Here is an 18141-nt window from a genome sequence, read left to right as displayed (position 1 = left end):
ATGTGTTTGCAACTTTGCTCCATAGGTGGAACTCTTAGCTCCTACCTTTGGTTTCTCATAGTCTGGTGGGAAAAGGAAAAGGGAGACTGGCAGATTATTAACTGTTAACTATTTTTCCAGGCTCCTTCACCACCCAGCATTCTACAAGAAAATCCACAAGAAACACCATGAGTGGACAGCTCCCATTGGCGTGATCTCGCTCTATGCCCACCCTATCGAGCATGTGGTCAGTAGAGGTCTCCTCTTCAGAGGCAAAGGGCAGATAGCCCCAACCACCTTCCCAAAGGCCTCCCACAAAGAATTAAGACCACAGTGGCCCTTTCTCCCCTCTTCCCATTCACCAGCTACCATTTATTGTTGACCCAGTCTGTGCTAGGCTTTGTGAGATGCCCAGCAGAAGTTATCTCAAACAGTAACTTGTCTGAAAGTTAAAAAGCTGAAGGACTCCAGTGACTCAAGGTCCTGCAACTCTTTCAGCTTCTCCAGATCTGAGTCAAAGAAGTCCTGCTGGTGCCACCCTGGGGCAAAGTGGACACCCGTTGGGTCCCCTCCATCTCCCTGGGGCCCACCTTCAAAACAGCCCTCCCTTTGCAGGTCTCCAACATGCTGCCGGTGATGGTGGGTCCCCTAATAATGGGCTCCCACTTGTCCTCCATCACCACGTGGTTCTCCTTGGCCCTCATCACCACCACCATTTCCCACTGTGGCTACCACCTACCTTTCCTGCCTTCACCTGAATTCCATGACTACCATCATCTCAAGTAAGACCTCTTTCCCCACTGTGGGTCCTTGGGCAATAGCCTTCACCTTCTCTCCTGGAGATTCTAGGAGCAGACATGACCCAGGTATCTTCAGTTTCCTTGTGATGGTACTAGTGAAGGGAGAGTTCTAGAGGTTGGCAGAATAAGGACCATGCTGGACCCAGATCACCTTGCTCTCTTCCTTCTTCCGAACACTGGGTCTTCCTGCAGCTGTGGGTTTTTAACCTTTACTTAGGTCCTGGGCCCTTTGAGTATCTAATGTAAGCTATAGACACTGTTAGAACAATGCATATACACCCAAGAATACTGCACACAATTCAAGGGGAATTGTCCATTTCCTCAGCATAGTGGTTATCGCGTCCACCTCACAAGGGGGACTGTCCTCTCTGAAAGCCTCCAGGCTTTTTCAAGTGTGGTCTACAAACCTCCAGCGCCATAATCACCTGAGATAACCTTGATAAAATGCAGGTTTTGGGGTTCCGCTGCACATTGCTGAACCAAAGCGTGTGGGGCAGCAGGACTCGCAAACTGCGTTTTAGTTAAATGTTCTGGTGCGGGATTCTGATGGAGGTGGCCCCTGAACCAACCTGAACAAGCCAAGCTCGGCCACACGTTCTGACTTGTGTGCAGCGGAGTCAGATAGCTTTTCAAAAGGAGAGCATAGGTTGTCAGTCCAGAGTGGCCCCATGAATGTGCACAACTCCCTGGGATGTTCTGATGGAGGCGGTCAGCATGTTGGGGATGGGTGTTTGGGGTCAGAGGGCTTAGAAATGTAAGGCTAGCATGAATGAAAAGAACAGCACACCAGTCTCCCATACGGTCCTCTCTCCTCCAGGTTCAACCAGTGCTATGGGGTGCTGGGGGTGCTGGACCACCTCCATGGGACCGACACAGTGTTCAAGCAGACTAAGGCCTACGAAAGACATATCCTCCTGCTGGGCTTCACCCCACTGTCTGAGAGCATCCCGGATGCCCTGAAGAAGATGGAGTGAGAGAGGGCCCCAGGGCCATCCTGGCTTTCCCCCTCAGTAGACTGCTTCGATGGCCTGAGGCATTCTGACTGCACCAAACTTGCTCCTCCAGCCATTCACTAATGACAGCACCACTGGGGCAGGGGGTTAAATCAGCTTCCCAGAAAAGCAGGCCAAGGATGGGGTCAGGGCTCCCCCAGCTGCCCCTGTTGTCCCTCAGAAGGAACAAGAAGTTGGCTTAAGGAAGGGGGTAAAACAGCTCCCCAGAATGGAGGCCAGTGAGAAGAAACCACTTTTTAGAGCGGTCCTGGTGAGTCCCTCTGGTCGTTTGCTGAGGAAGGGAAAAGATGACCCCAGATGACCTTTTTATGACCTAGACAAGATACAGAGAATGCAAAAGTAGCGGTGAGATAGGAAGCTACTGCCAGCTCTGGGAGATCTCCTCCGGGTGCCAGGGGGTGAGGGAACCAGAAGGGATTACTTTGCCCCTTCCTGTCGCTAAAAGCTTTTCTCAAATCCTACTCTGGCCAGGGCCAGGACACCCTCATTTCCCAAACACACAAACACACAGTCAGCTAACACAGGCCCCATTTCAACTCTGCCCCATTACAAACATCATCCCTCTGTGAAAAGAAAAAAGCCTATCACAGAGCGCCCCTCCCTGGATGAAAACCGGGATATCAAACAGATGCACACCAACTCCCATCTTCAGTCAGATGTGGAAACAGAAACCACAGGCCAAACCCTGCTGACCTGCTAAGCTGGCGGTCCTTTTATCCACAGAAGGGAGGGTCAGAGTTCCTGACCTTTGGGGACACCCAACTGAGGGGGCTAGAACCCTCTCAGAAAAGGCAAGAAAAACATGGCTGACCAAAGGGCAAAACCCTTTTCCTTCCCCCAGATGATTAACCAGTTGTCTCAACACCATTTATTTCTAATGAAACTTTGTCAGGAACCTTATTATCTGAAACAAAACCAAAGACCTGCGTGGGCTGCAGCAGTCCCCGGCCTGGCCTTACCTTAGCAGCCAGACATTGTCAGGAACCCTGCAGCTCCCAAGGACAATCTGAAGACCACCATTATCAGTTACTAAACTCTTGTTCTTTGGACTTTCAGCTGTCAAGAAAACCATCCGTTGTTTTATTAACCACCTTAATACTAGATGGAGCCAAGTCTCCAGGCAGATCTAAGACTCCTTCCTTCCTATCAGCCCTACAACTCCAGACCTGCCCAGTACACCAACTGGGCACTTACCAGTGTCCTCCTTGGCCTTCAAAACCCCACCCACCCCATCCCCTAGTCTGACCTTGGTGGGCCTGGCCCCATCCCCAAAACACCCATGCCCTGAGCTGCCGCAGCTGCTAACCCGCACGCGCAACCTATTCTTACAAGTAAACACTTAGGAAACAGCCCATCTTCAGTATACTTAATAGGGTAGGGAATGAGGAATGTGGAGGAGGAGGAAGAATAGATGCCTTTCTTCCTGTGAGGGCTTTAGACTTTGAGGTACTTAGAGGGTCAAGAGGCTGACAGTCTCTCATACCTTTTGGCAGCCAGGTGTCTGGGCTCTGAAAGAGGGGCCTGGGCCCGTTCTCTTCTTCAAACAGAATGGCCCGGAGGTTGGTGAACAAGTGAGACTTACAAAAAGGCAGACGTCACCAAATTCCCAATAGACCTTGTGAGGGTGAAAGTGGAAGGCATGGAAAATAAACTGATCTCTTAATTCCAGTAGGTGCTTCCATGTTTTCTCTGACTAGTCCGGACACTCCTAATCATGTGGCATCTGGGAGCCACAGCCGTGCAAGTAAACCATGGCTGCTCTGAGCATCCTTACCAGACTGTGGGAGTAGGGTGTCTGCCTGTCCCCAGATCCTCCTACAGAAGCCCCAGTTGCCACCTCAACTCTCCTTCAGCCCACGGAGGCAAGCAGTGGTCCTAAAGCACCTGCCCACGGAAATGGCGGAATTCTTTGGAAAAACACTTCTGCTGGGATGCTCCAGTGCTAGGCGTAAGAGTGCTTGGATTAATGGGTAGGGAAGGCCATGCCTCACTTCCAGTTTTATGATTCTACATCTAGGCCAGACTGGCATTCCAAACGTTTCTTCTGCCAGGGCCTGGCCTCACAGGTCAGGGAAAAGCCACCGAGAGCCCAGGGGCCGGTGATGGGTTGGGTGGGGTATAGTCATCATTCCAGCTTCAATCCTCCAGGCTCGCTGGTTGGCCTGGATTTCCCTAAGGCCACAGAGCACTGACCCGTTAGTCTTCTACGACCTAGCAGAGGAAGTCTTCAGTGAAGGGTGGTGCTGGCTTTCCATGAGGCATCCCAGCAACCCTGCTGGCTGTCTCCTTACAAGATGCCAAACCACAGCCAGAGAACAGAAATCCCGGGAGCCGTGCAAGGTGGGCAGAACCCCCAGAGCTGCTGCCTGGCAGCTCTCCATTCTGTGGCACCGACTACCGCTGCCACGTCTCACCTGAGACCCAAGGTGGCCGTGAACTCAAGGCTGGCAAGAGCCTTCAAAAACCACTGGGGATTCCTCCTGGAACCATTCAGCAGCAGCTCCGGGAGTCTGCTCCCTAGGCAGACTCCTCACAAGCCCGACAGCAGAGTCCTGCAAAAGCTTTCATTGCACATTGCACATTCCGACTGCAGGACTCCCTGGATCTGAGGCTCCATCCCTCAAGAGCTGTACCCCAGATGGGAGACCAGCCAATGTTTTGCCTTTTCAAGTTTTTATTTTTATACATTTTTTTGTATTAAAAAGAAAAGCATAATTACCACAAATTACAAAGGACTAAAGCAGGACTAGAATAATGAATGAATCACTTCAGCCTGGAAAGCAGATGCTCTCAATAATATTAATGTTATAATACAAGCTCATTCAAGTATTTTACATTTTTTTGTCCTTTTAAATGTGATATCCTAGCACATGGTAAAGATAATGTACTATGAGCGTAAGGTGGAACCTTCTCCGCAAAGCCAGATGACAAGTTTTCCTCGCCAGTGAGAAACGGGCTAGAAGTTCTTATCTCCTCTGCCTCTGCCATTGACATGGCTGAAGGAGAGGGCAGGGGCTGGGGCAAATCCAGGGGCCCTTCCACACAGGACATACTTTGGGTCCCACTCACGAGGGCACCAGATCATCACACCACTGTACTCAGGCTTTTTGGCAAAAACAAAACCAAAACCCATGCCCACCCGCCCTTGCCCCTGCTCCCCACCCGCCCTTGCCCCTGCTCCCCACTTCCAGGGCCTGCTGAGCAGCTTACTTTCTTTTGTAAAATCAATCATTAGGAAAGGGAAAAAAATGAGCTACAATGGAACAAAACAAAAACGTAACAACTTTGACATGGGGGCTCAGCACCTGGGCCTGAGCCCCAGGGGTCCAGGCTGGGGCAGGGCCAGGCAGCCACTCTGCTGGGAGTGAGTCTGCCATCAGGTTCAGAAGAATGCAAGAGAACCCTGCCCCTTAGCAGGGCTGAGGCACTCAGACCTTGTGATGTTTGATGCCCAGAGGTTATACTGGCATGGACCACTCGTGGAGGGGTACAGGATGAGTGGAAGGGTTTGGGCAGGCTGCTTTGTGTCTCAGGTCTTGGGACCCCCACGGGAGGGTGGTGGGTGTGAAGCGGCAAGCCCCTGATGGCTCCGGCCGCTCCTGGCATGCCTGTCACAGATACGTCGGTCCTAAATTCAAGTGTCTTCAGAAAGTGAAGATGTAAACTACTCTTTGCAACATTAACTCCTAACATGTTACAAAAAAAGAAAAAGAAAAAGCCCCTCCCCCCATCCTCAGCCTGTGATGAGATGAAGTCCTCACCTCCCCACCCCAAAGGGGCTTCCTCTCTCTGGGGTGTCTGTGGGAAGATCAGGGAGGGGATGGCAGCCCCCTGGCCTGGGAGTAAACTCTAGGTAAGAAAAGCCTTTCCGCACACCCCCAAGGCTTCCTTGCACCCCCAAACCCAGCAGAGGACCAACACTGAGGTTCTATGGTGCTGGCTACAGTACAGGGCTGAGCGACCCAATGAAAGGGGTAAAAAGGGAAGAAGGGATGCAGGAGTCCAGCATCTGGTACAACGCAGGGCAGGCACCAAACAGCAGGGAAGGCCTCCGATCCCACTTACAGAGCAAAGACCAGACACTCATCCTTGACTTTCAAGACAAACCAGGTCACAGGAACTGAGGTGGGCTTCCCACATACTAACCACTGGGAGCGCAGAGCTTGCCAGTCTGGGATATTGTCTCCTGCTCCTGATCTTTAGGCCCAACAGAAGAAACAGAAAGAGGGCCAAGGAAGTGTCAGCAATGGAGCAACACTACCATCAACTTCTCCGTGCTGCCCGGTCCCCACTACGGGGGAACATATCGTCATGCCCGCACCCGACACACAGCTCAATCTGTGTGGGTCAGTCCTTCGTCACCCTCCCTAGTTTCGGGTGCCAGCGGACTCCAACCATGCCACTGTCGCTCAGCCCGACCCCAGCAGTCAGTGGCTGGAGAAGAGAAGTCAGGTATACTCTATGTCCACATATACCTTCCTGCCGCGGGGCTTCTCCAACTGGCAGGATTCCCCCCAGCCCTCAAATCCTCCTCATCCCTCATTCCCAGGCAGGGTCAATTGGGAGGGTGGGCAGAGATGGCTTGCAGAGGGGGGATGCAAGATGGGGAGACCCCACCAGACCCAAGGGAGGCAAATGGCATCCTTCTCCGCCTGTTAGGAGACAAAGCCTCCTTGAGGTCTCAGAGCTTTCCGGGCAACACGTTCCCCAGCCTCGGCTGCCAGGCGTTCACCTTTCCCCTTGGAGGTGGGGGGGAGACGGTTAAGCTGAGGCCAAGTGTGTCCCAGATCCAGGCCGATGCTCTTCTTCAACAGTTTGAAGCCAACCTGGCCTTGGGGTTCCCAGGGTAGGATGAAGGGTGTCACGGCAGGACGGGGCCTGTCATGAAGCAACAGCAAGCAGAGCGAGGACACGACAGTGGCAGCAGTGTACAGACACAGGACGTCAGCTTCAAACGATGCAACAGCAGGGGTATTTCAGGGACGGCTCTATGTGAGCCGCCCCCAACTCTCTTGCCTACAGGCAGGAGGCACTGTACATGCAACTCAGTCCAGAGGAAGATTCTAGCCAATCCAGCCCAGGCACATCCAGAGAAGGTGTGAGCTCTTCGAGTTGACTCCACCGAGGAAAACAGGCATTTGGGTATTTCAGATTCCCGCTCCACAATAAGGCAACTTTTAAAAAAATATTATTTCCAAGAACAAAACAAAACAAAAAACAAAATCCAAGGGTAGGGGAAAGACATCACTTTCTGTGGATTAGGTGGGGGTTTTCTGATTTATTTTTTTGGTCTTTTATGGTCGATTTTGTCTTTTTTTTTTTTTTTTTTTTTTCCATTTTTCCAAGGATGGAAAGGTCAGAGAAAAATAAAATAAATCATCTTTCAATAGTCTTTTCTGGTATGAGCAGCGTCTCTCTGGGCTGGGGACTAAGGGGTATGGGGAGAGGGGGTGGGGAGAGGATGAAACCTTCCCCTGCCCCCACTTCTAGATCCTTTGGTTTCCTTCTCCCAGAAGATGGCAGAAGGGCATGGTGGGGACAGCAGGGGGAGAACATGGTGATGACAAGCCCCAGATGATCAGGGGGCTGATGCTTGGGGCCCAGGGACGCTGCCAGAGCCTTCCATGGGACAGTGCTGGGCAATGGGGCCCACAGGGCCTTCTTGTGGGCTGCATAGTTGGCTTGAGGGGGAGCAGGAGGCTGTGGCTGGGAACCAGGGTGGCGGCCTACCAGCCGCGGGCAGGGCTACAGAGTGATTTTGGTAATCCAGACGAACTATCAATAATTTAAAACTTGATATATATATATATATATATATAAAAAAAATCTCCCCCCTTTCCCTCCCCCCCTTAGAAGAAGCTAGGATGTGAAGAAGAGTCATGGAGAGAGGAGGGGGAAGAGGGTATGTGGAGGCTCCTGCCCAGGGGTACCTCTGATAGCCCAAATGGTGTACACGTTGCTACTCAGCACGAAGGCCCATTCTAATGACTTGAGGCCTGTCCCTTTTCTGTCCCCTCTCCTGGGACTGGGCACCCCCATGGACTCTTGCCCACCCCGTCCCCACCCCCCCAAACCCCAGGGCTAATGGGCTTTTCACTTTCCCAAAGTCTGTGTGTCCGAGTGCTGGCTCGTCCATTTGGCATCCTCCCGGACGGGCTGGCCAGTGGGTGGTGTAGGGGGTTGGCTGATCATGGTGGTGGGCCTGCTGGAAGACTGGGAGGGGCATCGCTTCCTGCCCTCGCCGCTGCCACCTCCTGCCGCCACTGGATGTCGCTTGTGGTTGCCCTCCTCACCCATGGGGGGCTGTAACAGAGAAGGGGATCACGGTGATTAGCAGCCACGACCCAGACCCCCTTCCTTGCCAGGCCTCTCTAGAGACTTACCTTCTTACCTCCAAATGTAGGTAACAGGTGTAACCTTAAAAACCAATTACCTGTTTTATGAAGCACATCTCTGTGCCAAGATGGCAAGCCCCATGCTATTTTCTGCATATTCACTCACGGGGTCTATACTACCCTTTGATGGAGACATGATCATCCCCAAAGTAAAGCACAAAAAAAATAATTTGCCCAGGGTCCCATAGCTTGTAACCGGTGGAGACAAAATGTGGATTAGACCCATCTACTTCCGAAGCCCAGGCCTTCACCTACGCAAGTCTCTGCTCCCCTTCTGAGAAGGGACTGCTGCTCAGATGACAATGCGTAGAATGTGGCCTGCAAACCCCAAGGCGTCTCAGCTCAGAAGGCCCGGATACTCTTGGGGATTGCCTCATCTCCTATGATGCTCCAAAGAGGACACTGACCTGGGATGCCTGGATGGCTCAGTGGGTTAAAGCAAAGCCTCTGCCTTCAGCTCAGGTCATGATCCCGGGGTCCTGGGATTGAGCCCCGCATCGGGCTCCCTGCTCAGCAGGAAGCCTGCTTCCCCCTCTCTCTCTCTCTGCCTGCCTCTCTTCCTATTTGTGATCTCTGTCTGTCAAATAAATAAGTAAAGTCTTTAAAAAAAAAAAAAAAAAAAAAAAAAAAAAAAAAAAAAAAAAAAAAAGAGGACACTGACCTAAGAGTCAGACCATGATCCAGTCTGGACTCATGGCTACCAAAGGTGACCTCAACGACATGCCCTTCCATTTCCAGGTGTCAAAGCTCAGCCCTTCTTGTCCCCACCTCCACAGGTTTTCCTACTACAAGGCTCCTCTGTACATGTGTGCACATTTGCCTCCCTCTAGCCCCCAAATGAGGAGGTGCTCAAGGATGGAAGACAACAGATTCCTCTTTATACTGGGAGGGCTGAGCAGCACTGCCACCATCTCACTGGGTGGTCATGGGCTCCCATTTACCCACTGGTTCAGCAACAGTAACAATAAACTCTGCCTCCTTCACCACATTATAAAGGTTAAAGGAGATCAATATAAAGTGCCCAGCACAGTGCCTGGCCCATGGTAATCACTCAATCAGTGGCAGTTTTTTAATACATTTGAGGAGTACTATTGTTACTTACTTATATTTATATTTTTGCTAAAAGGCTCCAAAGGGAATAAGATGATTAGCATACATCTAACATATTACAAACTCTGTAAAAGAAAAAGTTTCATTTCTGGACTCCCTGAAGCACATGTAACACAGAGACATCCATCACTCTAGTGCTTCCCTTGATATGTCTAGCAGCAGTAACTCTGAACCACCACTGGATGTCACCATTGAGTCACTGCTCTGAGAAGACAAGACCGTGGCTGTGGTGGTGGGGTGTTAAACAGAATCTATAAACTTCTAGGGCTGGAACTGGCGTCTTCAGAAAAAACGACTTTTACTTGAGTACTCACCCCAGTCAACTAGTTATGGTTGACCAGGGCTCACCAGTAAGGAGGGGTAGGAGATAAAAGGGAGAGGGCATTAGGATATTTAGCTACGAGAACATGGGAGGGAGGGAGAAGCAACCATAAAAACCCCTCCAATTAGGGGTAAGAGTCCACTTCTCACCCTCTATTTTACAGGTGAAGACCTGTAAGAGTCCCTAAGCCAGTGGCACAGCTGGGACAAGACCCCAGGTATCCTGATCTCTGGTCCAGTTTTCTGTCCAGGACAGGGGTCAGAAAAAGGAGAGACTTTCACTCACATCCACTCGGAAGTCTTCCAAACGTCGGAATTTGCCGAGGTATTCTTGAAGTTTGGGGTCAATGTCCAAATTTTTGGCTTTGGAATATTTCAAGAAGGCCCAGAACTTCTCTAGTCCATAGAGTTGGCCTACAGAAAAGAAGAGGCAGAGTCAGAGAGAAGCCAGGCTGGTGAGGAGTTGAGAATAAAGAGGCTCAGGGAACCAGGAGGTGGGATGTGACCTGGATTGACCCAGGGAGGGAGAAGGGAAAGAAGGCCTGGATGACCAGGCCTTGCAGAACTCCAACTCCAGCTCTCACCAGCTTCATAGTCCTTCACCGTTTCCTCCTGAAAATCCTTGAAGATATCCAGCCGGAACTTCTTTTCTAGGCCATAACTGTAGTATCGAAAAAGGCACTCCAAACCATATCTGTAGAACACAAGCCAGTAAAATTGGGACACGGTTTCTCTATTTGTACAACAGGGAAATATACCTGCATCCCAAATGAACTAGGAAACCATTTAAGCATACAGATTTTCAAGAAAATGCTAACTAATCTTCAAGAAGACTAATATTTAATGCTAGTCTAAGTCGGGTCTAGCAGTTTATGGTTTGCCAGGGGCCAGCAAACTCCAGAAAAATGAACAATGACCCCTGCCCACACTCATTTGTTCATGAAACGTCACTGGCTTCTTTGTGCCAGAGGAGCAGAGCTGAGTACTTGTAACAGACAGCTCCCCCTCCAATGTCTGGCAAAGCCTGAAATATTTCTCATATGTCCCTGTACAGAAAAAGTCTGCCAGGGACGAGCTCTCTACAAAGTCATGTGGCCATGTTCGTTAGTAAGTTTGCTTATCTGACTTCAGAAACTTTATTTCTAGGGCACCTGGTGGCTCAGTTGGTTAAGCGTGACTTTGGCTCAGGCTGTGATCTTGGGATCCTGGAATTGAGCCCCGTGTCGAGCTCCCCGCTCAGCAGGAAGCCTGCTTCTCCCTCTCTGCACACTTCCCCACTTGTGCTTGCTCTCTCTCTCTCTCTCTCGCAAATAAATGAAATTTTTTTAAAAAATAAAAATTTTACTTCTACGAACAGTATGCCAGGGAAATGACAAAAAATACATTTTTGTATTTTACAGATATATAAAACTAATCATAACATTATTAAAATTTAAATGTCTTAGAAAAGCAGTTAAGAAAAATCATGGTAAATCTGTACAACAGAATATAAATTGTTAGGAATTATAACCTGAGGTACCCACATGGTGCAGTCAGTTGAATGTCCAACATTTGATTTCAGCTCAGATAGTGATCTTAGGGTTGTGAGATCGAGCCCCGTGTTGGGCTCCATGTTTAGCATAGAGTCTGATTAGGAGTCTCTCTCTCTTTTCTTTCCTTCTGCCCCTCACCACCTTGTGTGCTTGCATTCAGTGCTAACTCGCTCACTCTCACTCAAATAAATAAATCTTTCCAAAAAATTACAACTTAAGGGGCGCCTGGGTGGCTCAGTGGGTTAAAGCCTCTGCCTTCAGCTCAGGTCATGATCCCGGGGTCCTGGGATCAAGCCCTGCATCGGGCTCTCTGCTCAGAAGGAAGGCTGCTTCCCTTCCTCTCTCTCTGCCTGCCTCTCGGCCTACTTGTGATTTCTGTCATATAAATAAATAAATAAATCTTAAAAAAAAAATGTTATGTGATAACGAGCCCACTTTATAAACAAATATGTAATTTTCACATCTACACAGGTATGCAAAGTCTGGAAGGGCACATACTTTTTTTTAAAGATTTTATTTATTTGACAGAGAGAGAGATCACAAGTAGGGAGAGAGGCAGGCAGATACAGAGAGGGAAGCAGGCTCCCTGCAGTGCAGAGAGCCCAATGTGGGGCTTGATCCCAGGACCCTGAGATCATGACCTGAGCCAAAGACAGAGGCTTAATCCACTGAGTCATCCAGGCACCCCCTGGAAGGGCACATACTTATATATATCAACACTGGTTATCTCTGGGAGTTGGGATTTTCAAATGATCTTATCTGTATTTTCGAAACTTTCAACAAAAAGCATGCAAGAATTTCTGTAAGACAAGAAAGTTAAATATTTTAATGACATGGAAAAAAGCAATGCTTATAAATGATAAGAAACAAACAGGAGGGGCGCCTGGGTGGCTCAGCTATTAAGTGTCTGCCTTCAGCTTGGGTCCTGATATCGAGCCCTGCATTAGGCTCTCTGCTCAGCAGGGAACCTGCTTCTCCCTCTCCCTCTGCTGCTCCCCCTGCTTGTGCTCGCTCTCTCTCACTGTCTCTCTCTCCATCAGATAAATAAAATCTTAAAAAAAAAAAAAAAAAAAAAAAGATACCAATGGGGTGCCTGAGTGGCTCAGTGGGTTAAAGCCTCTGTCTTTGGCTCAGGTCATGATCTCAAGGTCCTGGGATCGAGCCCCGCATCGGGCTCTCTGCTCGTCAGGGAGCCTGCTTCCTCCTCTCTACCTGCCTCTCTGCCTACTTATAATCTGTCAAATAAATAAATAAAAATCTTAAAAAAAAAAAAAAATAGATACCAATAGGCATTCATGTGATGATCTAAATGCATTAAATATGGCAAGACATTAACACTGGTAATTTCTGGATTGAAGGGTTTCTCTCCCCACAGCTTCTTAAACATTTCTGAGGGGCACCTGGGTGGCTTAGTTGTTAAGTGTCAGCCTTTGGCTCAGGTCATGATCCCAGAGTCCTGGGATCCAGCCCCGCATCAGCCTCCCTGCTCAGCTGGAAGCCTGCTTCTCCCTCTCCCACTCTCCCTGCTTGTGTTCCCTCTCTCGCTGTGTCTCTGTCAAATAATAAAATCTTAAAAAAATATATTTCTGTACTTTCCAAATTGCTTACAGAGAGAATCTTTTATTTGGGGGAAAGAAAAGTATCTTTAAAAGGTATTTGGTTTTGTTTTTAAGATTTTATCTTCTTGACAGAGAGAGCGAGCATGGAAGCAGGGGGAGCAGTAGGCAGAGGGAGAGGGAGATGCAGGCTCTCCATGGAGCAGGAAGCCTGATCTGCGGATCAATCCCAGGACCTTGCAATCACAACCCGAGAGGAAGGCAGATGCCTGACTAAGCCACATAGGTGCTCCAGGTATTTGTTTCTTAATAGCAAAATACTGAAAACAACCAAAGTATCTATTAACAGGAGACTGGTTAAATAAGCTGGGATACATCCATACGGCTTAAGCCTATACTGGCTATAAAAAGCAACAAGAAAGTTATTTATATATGGACATGGAATGATCTCTAAAACACAGTATTAGGAATGCCTGAGTGGCCCATTTGGTTAAGTGCCTGCCTTCGGCTCATGTAACGATCTCAGGGTCCTGGGATCAAGTCCCGCATTAGACTCCCTGCTCAGTGGGGGCCTGCTTCTCCCTCTGCCAAACACTCGTGCTGCTTGTGCTATCTCTGACAAATAAATAAATAAGCAAACAAATAAAATCTTTAAAAAAATTTTTTTTTATTTAAAAAAGTGCAAAAAAAAATCGGGGCGCCTGGGTGGCTCAGTGGGTTAAGCCTCTGCCTTCGGCTCAGGTCATGATCCTGGGATTGAGCCCCGCATCAGGCTCTCTGTTCTGTGTGGAGCCTGCTTCCCTCCTCTCTCTGTCTCTGCCTCTCTGCCTACTTGTGACCTCTCTGTCAGATAAATAAATAAAATCTTTTAAAAAAAAAATAAGTGCAAAAAAATAAACTGCAAAATAGTATCTAATAGAGACTAATCTCTGGGTAAACAACAGGGACCTAGTAGGAGACTACGGGGATATCCTTGCTTACTCAAGCAAAGTATTTTTAGGAAAGCCCACAGGCTTCTGACCATGCTCACTGTCTGTGGGGAAAGAACTGGAGGCAGGGTGTGGCTGAGGAGACCGCTCATGATACAATCTTTGACCTCTCTGCATCTGAACCATGTGAACATTATTACTCATTCAAAAATTATCATCCTTAGGGGCGCCTGGGTGGCTCAGTGGGTGAAGCCGCTGCCTTCGGCTCAGGTCATGATCTCAGGGTCCTGGGATCCAGTCCCGCATCGGGCTCTCTGCTCAGCAGAAAGCCTGCTTCCCCCTCTCTCTGCCTGCCTCTCCATCTACTTGTGATTTCTGTCAAATAAATAAATAAAATCTTTAAAAAAAAAATTATCATCCTTTTATGAAGTATATTTGGGATATACACCAGAGATTTTTGGTTACAGTTCTGGAAGCAGACCCACCAGGATCGCTCACCCCCCACACAAGCACCAGCCAGCCCCCACCCCGCACCCAACATGCCACTCACCTGTAGCCTTCTTTGGCATCCTCCAGAGCCAGCTGCTTGAACTCCTCATACATCTTCTTGTTGAAGTGATCTCGGAGGAAGAAGGACCAGAAGCGGAAGAGAGTGTTCATCTCCTGAGACTGGCCGATGCCCAAGCGTTTCCGCTCTGAGGGGGAAGGAAGGAGGAAAGACGTGTTAGGGCCACACTGCCTGTGATTCAGGGGACAAATGTTCTTGGGCTCAAGGACTTGGTCCTTTCTCCTATACCCTCTCCCCCGCCAATTCCCTGGCTCATCCCTGTCCTTGTGGTGTTTGAAGAGACAGTTACTGAACATGATCCTGTGTCAGGCCCTGCTGTGGGGCACCCAGAAGCAGGTGGCATCGGTTTCTAAACCAAGTCACCGCAGTCTAGCTTTTCACCTCAAATATGACTGCTCTCAAGCGTAGCTGAAGAAGGAAAAGCATCAACAAATAATTTGGTAATCTAACAACTTATATTATTTATTACCAATTATTATTTCAGGAATCCTAGACATTAACAATTAAAAGAGTAACATTAAAAACACACACCACAGAACAAACAACAAAAGAAGAAATAAATTTAGTATCATTAAAAAAAAACACGGGCGGGCGCCTGGGTGGCTCAATAGGTTGAGCCGCTGTCTTCGGCTCAGGTCGTGATCTCAGGGTCCTGGGATCCAGTCCCACATTGGGCTCTCTGCTCAGCGGGGAGCCTGCTTCCTCCTCTCTCTCTGCCTGCCTCTGCCTACTTGTGATCTCTCTCTGTCAAATAAATAAATAAAATCTTTAAAACAAACAAACAAAAAAAAACACACAAAAAAACAAACCACGGGCGCCTGAGTGGCTCATCAAGAATCTGCCTTCGGCTCAGGTCTTCGTCCCAGGGTTGTGGGATCGAGTCCCACATCGGGCTCCTTAAGCCTGCTTCTCCCTCTGCCTGCCACTCCCTTCCCTGCTTGTGCTTACACTCTTGTTTTGACAAATAAATAAAATCTTAAAACTACTAAAAAATAAGTAAGTTTTCCTCAAAATAAATATAATATAAAATAAAAACCTCTGTGCTTCAAAGGACATCATCAACAAAGTGAAAAAACAAGCCACAGAGTGGAAAACAGTATTTGCAAATCATGAATCTGATAAGGGACTTGTACCTACAATATATAAAGAACTCTTATAATTTAATAATAAAGACAAATAATCTAGTTAAAAAGTAGGCAAAGGAACTGAATGGACATTTCTCCAAAGATATACAAATGGCCAATAAGCCCATGAAAAAAAATGTTCAGCACGAACAGCTATGGGGTTGGGGGGGGACACGCAAATCTAATCCCCCAGGAGGTATTACTTATCACTTCACACCTACTAGGATGGCCACTACCAGAAAGACAGACAACAAGTGTTGGGGGGACTCAAAGCCATCAGAAGCCTCATGCTTTCTATCAGAAACAACAAATGGAGGCCCCTCTTTGGGAAAAAGTCTCACAACTCCTCCGAAGGTTAAACAACAGAGTTATCACATGACTCTGCACATGAAAACCTATGCCCACAGAAAAATGGACATGTTCATGGTGGCATTATTCAGCAGAGACAGAAAGTGGAAACCCAAAGGCCCATCAGTGACAGAGAGACATGAAATGTCCCTCTACTGAAGTGCTAGCCAGCCTCGGACAGGAGTGAAGTACTGGTACCGTGCTACCACAGAGATCGTGCTACCACAGAGATCGAGTGTGAGAACAGCACGCTCGGGAAGAGGCCAGCCACAAAGGACCGCTGATGGGATGATTCTATTTACGGGAAAAGTCTAGAACAGGCAAATCCTTAAGACTGCAGGTTGTGCAGGCCTGGGAGGAGCTGCAGGGGAGGAGGTGGGAAGTGACTGGTAAGGCGCACAGGTTCTCTTCCGCGATGCTAATGAAAATATTCCAACATCGATGCCGGGGACAGACACACAATGCTGGAATATACTAAAAGCCACTGCACGACACCGCGCACTTTAAATGGGTCGACTGTGGAGTATGTGAATTCTGTCTCAAAAAAGCAGTCACCACACACCCAAATACACAGGGGAGTAAGACAGATGAGCGAAGCACTTAGCAGCCATGTGCTGCTAACTGAGAAGGGGTGTGGGGGGAGGAATTAAAAGTAACAACTCCGCAGGAGCACTAAGATTGCTTCTGAGCATCTTTACAGCCAAACTGACAATCTACAGTTAAAAGATATCTCACTGTATGATAAAAGGAAACACATGGGAATATCTAGACAGTCTTTCCTTACACCACCTTCTAAAAGCAGGGGTCAGCAAACTTTTTTCTATAAAAGACCAGAGTAAATATTTTAAGCTTTATAGGCTTCATGTGGTCTCAGTCTTAGGTTCCTCTTTTTTCCTTCATAACCCCTCAAAAATGTAAAAACTGTTCTAAGCTCAAGGGCCATACAAAAATAGGCAGCTAGCTGGATTTGGTCTACAGGCCATGGGTAAGCGCCCCTGTTCTAGAGAATCTATGCTACCCCACGCACACCCTTTTATGATCAACAGTGGGCCACAGTGGACAACAGCCGACTTAACAGCCATGCCAGAAATAGGTAAACTTTTGATACCTTTTTATTATCAATAGAGGAAGATCAAGGAACAGAAATGTTCTGAGTATCAGATTCTTTTAGCTTCCTGTATTCCAAAACTACGTGGCCTGAGTCTAACTCCAATCTTTCTTGCTCTAAGGTCAGAAGAAAGCAGAATCACCTGCTCCACCAGCCCTTACACTCTGGCCCCCGAGGCTAGGCCCCTCTGCCCCTGTGCTACTTACCATTAAGGCAGCGCCTACGATACTTGTGGTAGACGTGTTGTGTGAAGCCATTTTCCTTGAGCAGCTCATGGGAAGGGTGCTGGAACTTGGGCAGAGACTGTGGGGTACAGCCATAGCTGCCAACTGCAGGTGTCCCTTCTGAGGGGCTGGAGCTAGAGGCCAGGAGAGAGACAGTGTCACCAGGTTCCCTGGAGCAGCTGGCCATCAGGTAAGGAGGGGCTCCTCTGGTCCATCAGCCAAGATCTAGCCTCTCAAAGGGCAACAAAGAGACCTAAGTACTATGGTAGGCCAACCGACATCCTTCGGCCTGATCACTCTTCGAGTCGACCTTTGATGGGTTTTACAAAGCAGCCACTGAGGCTCACACAGACTGGGAGACTTGTCCTGGGTCATGGACTGTTGTACATCCCAGATTGGCATAATGCCCAAACCTGAGCTTATAAGCATTTATTTAACCCAGGTTCACATTTAACTTTGTTTGATGAACTATTATGGGGTAATCCATCTGTATTTTTCTTTAAAACCACACCTATTCCCAGTCTGTGCCATCTGTGCAAGGAGTAGAGTGCCCAGGAATCTGTATTTTTCTTTAATGACCTGGCTATCCTGAGGCAGGCAGCGGGTATCTACCTCCAAAAATCAATTCACAGATATTCTCTGAGAGCCTCTGGTCTGAAGGGCTGTGACACCACTTCTTTGGGAAAATTTTCCCAGGCCCTGGATTTACTTCTCTAGACTTCTTCAGATTTGGGGGTTTAGGTAAGGACCCCTTCTTTAATTTACAGACCAAAGAGGTTCCTTCCTCTTGGTTCCATCCACTGCCTGGCTTTCCCGCCCACCCTGCCATCAGCCTCATCTCTCCTCTCCACTGCGCCAGCACCTGATGGATGCCGTCCGGGGCCTGTGCTCTCGGGAATCCATCACCCAGCCCACGTGACTCTCCAAGGGCGGGTTTGAGCTGTGTCTTGTCTTCCTTTTTCGAGGCATCTGCAAAGGTCAATCCAGAGTATGTTATTAACTCACAGAACTCTGAGAAACACCAAGCATTTGTAGGACTAAGATTCCTTCATGTGTGTGAGTTCTTCACAATTTAGAAAAAATTTCTTTATCTAGTCTCTCACACATGAGGTCCACAGCTCTGAGCCAGAGACT

General features: G+C 48.5%; 2 protein-coding genes across 8 annotated transcripts in view; one reads left to right on the top strand and one right to left on the bottom strand.

Annotated features, from left to right (window-relative positions):
- Positions 1-3460, top strand: part of FAXDC2 (fatty acid hydroxylase domain containing 2) — a 30491-nt gene extending 27031 nt beyond the window's left edge. For all 4 annotated transcript variants that reach the window (XM_059174119.1, XM_059174117.1, XM_059174118.1 and 1 more), the window contains 3 exons: positions 121-226; positions 595-761; positions 1597-3460. In XM_059174119.1, the coding sequence (XP_059030102.1) occupies positions 121-226; positions 595-761; positions 1597-1753 (430 nt within the window). In that variant the 3' untranslated portion in view covers positions 1754-3460. The remainder of the gene's footprint in view (positions 1-120; positions 227-594; positions 762-1596) is intronic.
- Positions 3461-4448: 988 nt separating this feature from the next.
- Positions 4449-18141, bottom strand: part of LARP1 (La ribonucleoprotein 1, translational regulator) — an 88974-nt gene continuing 75281 nt past the window's right edge. For all 4 annotated transcript variants that reach the window (XM_059174116.1, XM_059174114.1, XM_059174115.1 and 1 more), the window contains exons 14-19: positions 17870-17976; positions 16990-17141; positions 14186-14330; positions 10203-10312; positions 9905-10032; positions 4449-8095 (exon numbers count right to left, since the gene is read on the bottom strand). In XM_059174116.1, the coding sequence (XP_059030099.1) occupies positions 7886-8095; positions 9905-10032; positions 10203-10312; positions 14186-14330; positions 16990-17141; positions 17870-17976 (852 nt within the window). In that variant the 3' untranslated portion in view covers positions 4449-7885. The remainder of the gene's footprint in view (positions 8096-9904; positions 10033-10202; positions 10313-14185; positions 14331-16989; positions 17142-17869; positions 17977-18141) is intronic.

Source organism: Mustela lutreola, chromosome 5 (assembly GCF_030435805.1).
Source record: "Mustela lutreola isolate mMusLut2 chromosome 5, mMusLut2.pri, whole genome shotgun sequence".
NCBI classification, from domain to species: domain Eukaryota; kingdom Metazoa; phylum Chordata; class Mammalia; order Carnivora; family Mustelidae; genus Mustela; species Mustela lutreola.
Note: the sequence above shows the minus strand (reverse complement) of the source record. Positions and strands in the feature narration are given on the sequence as shown.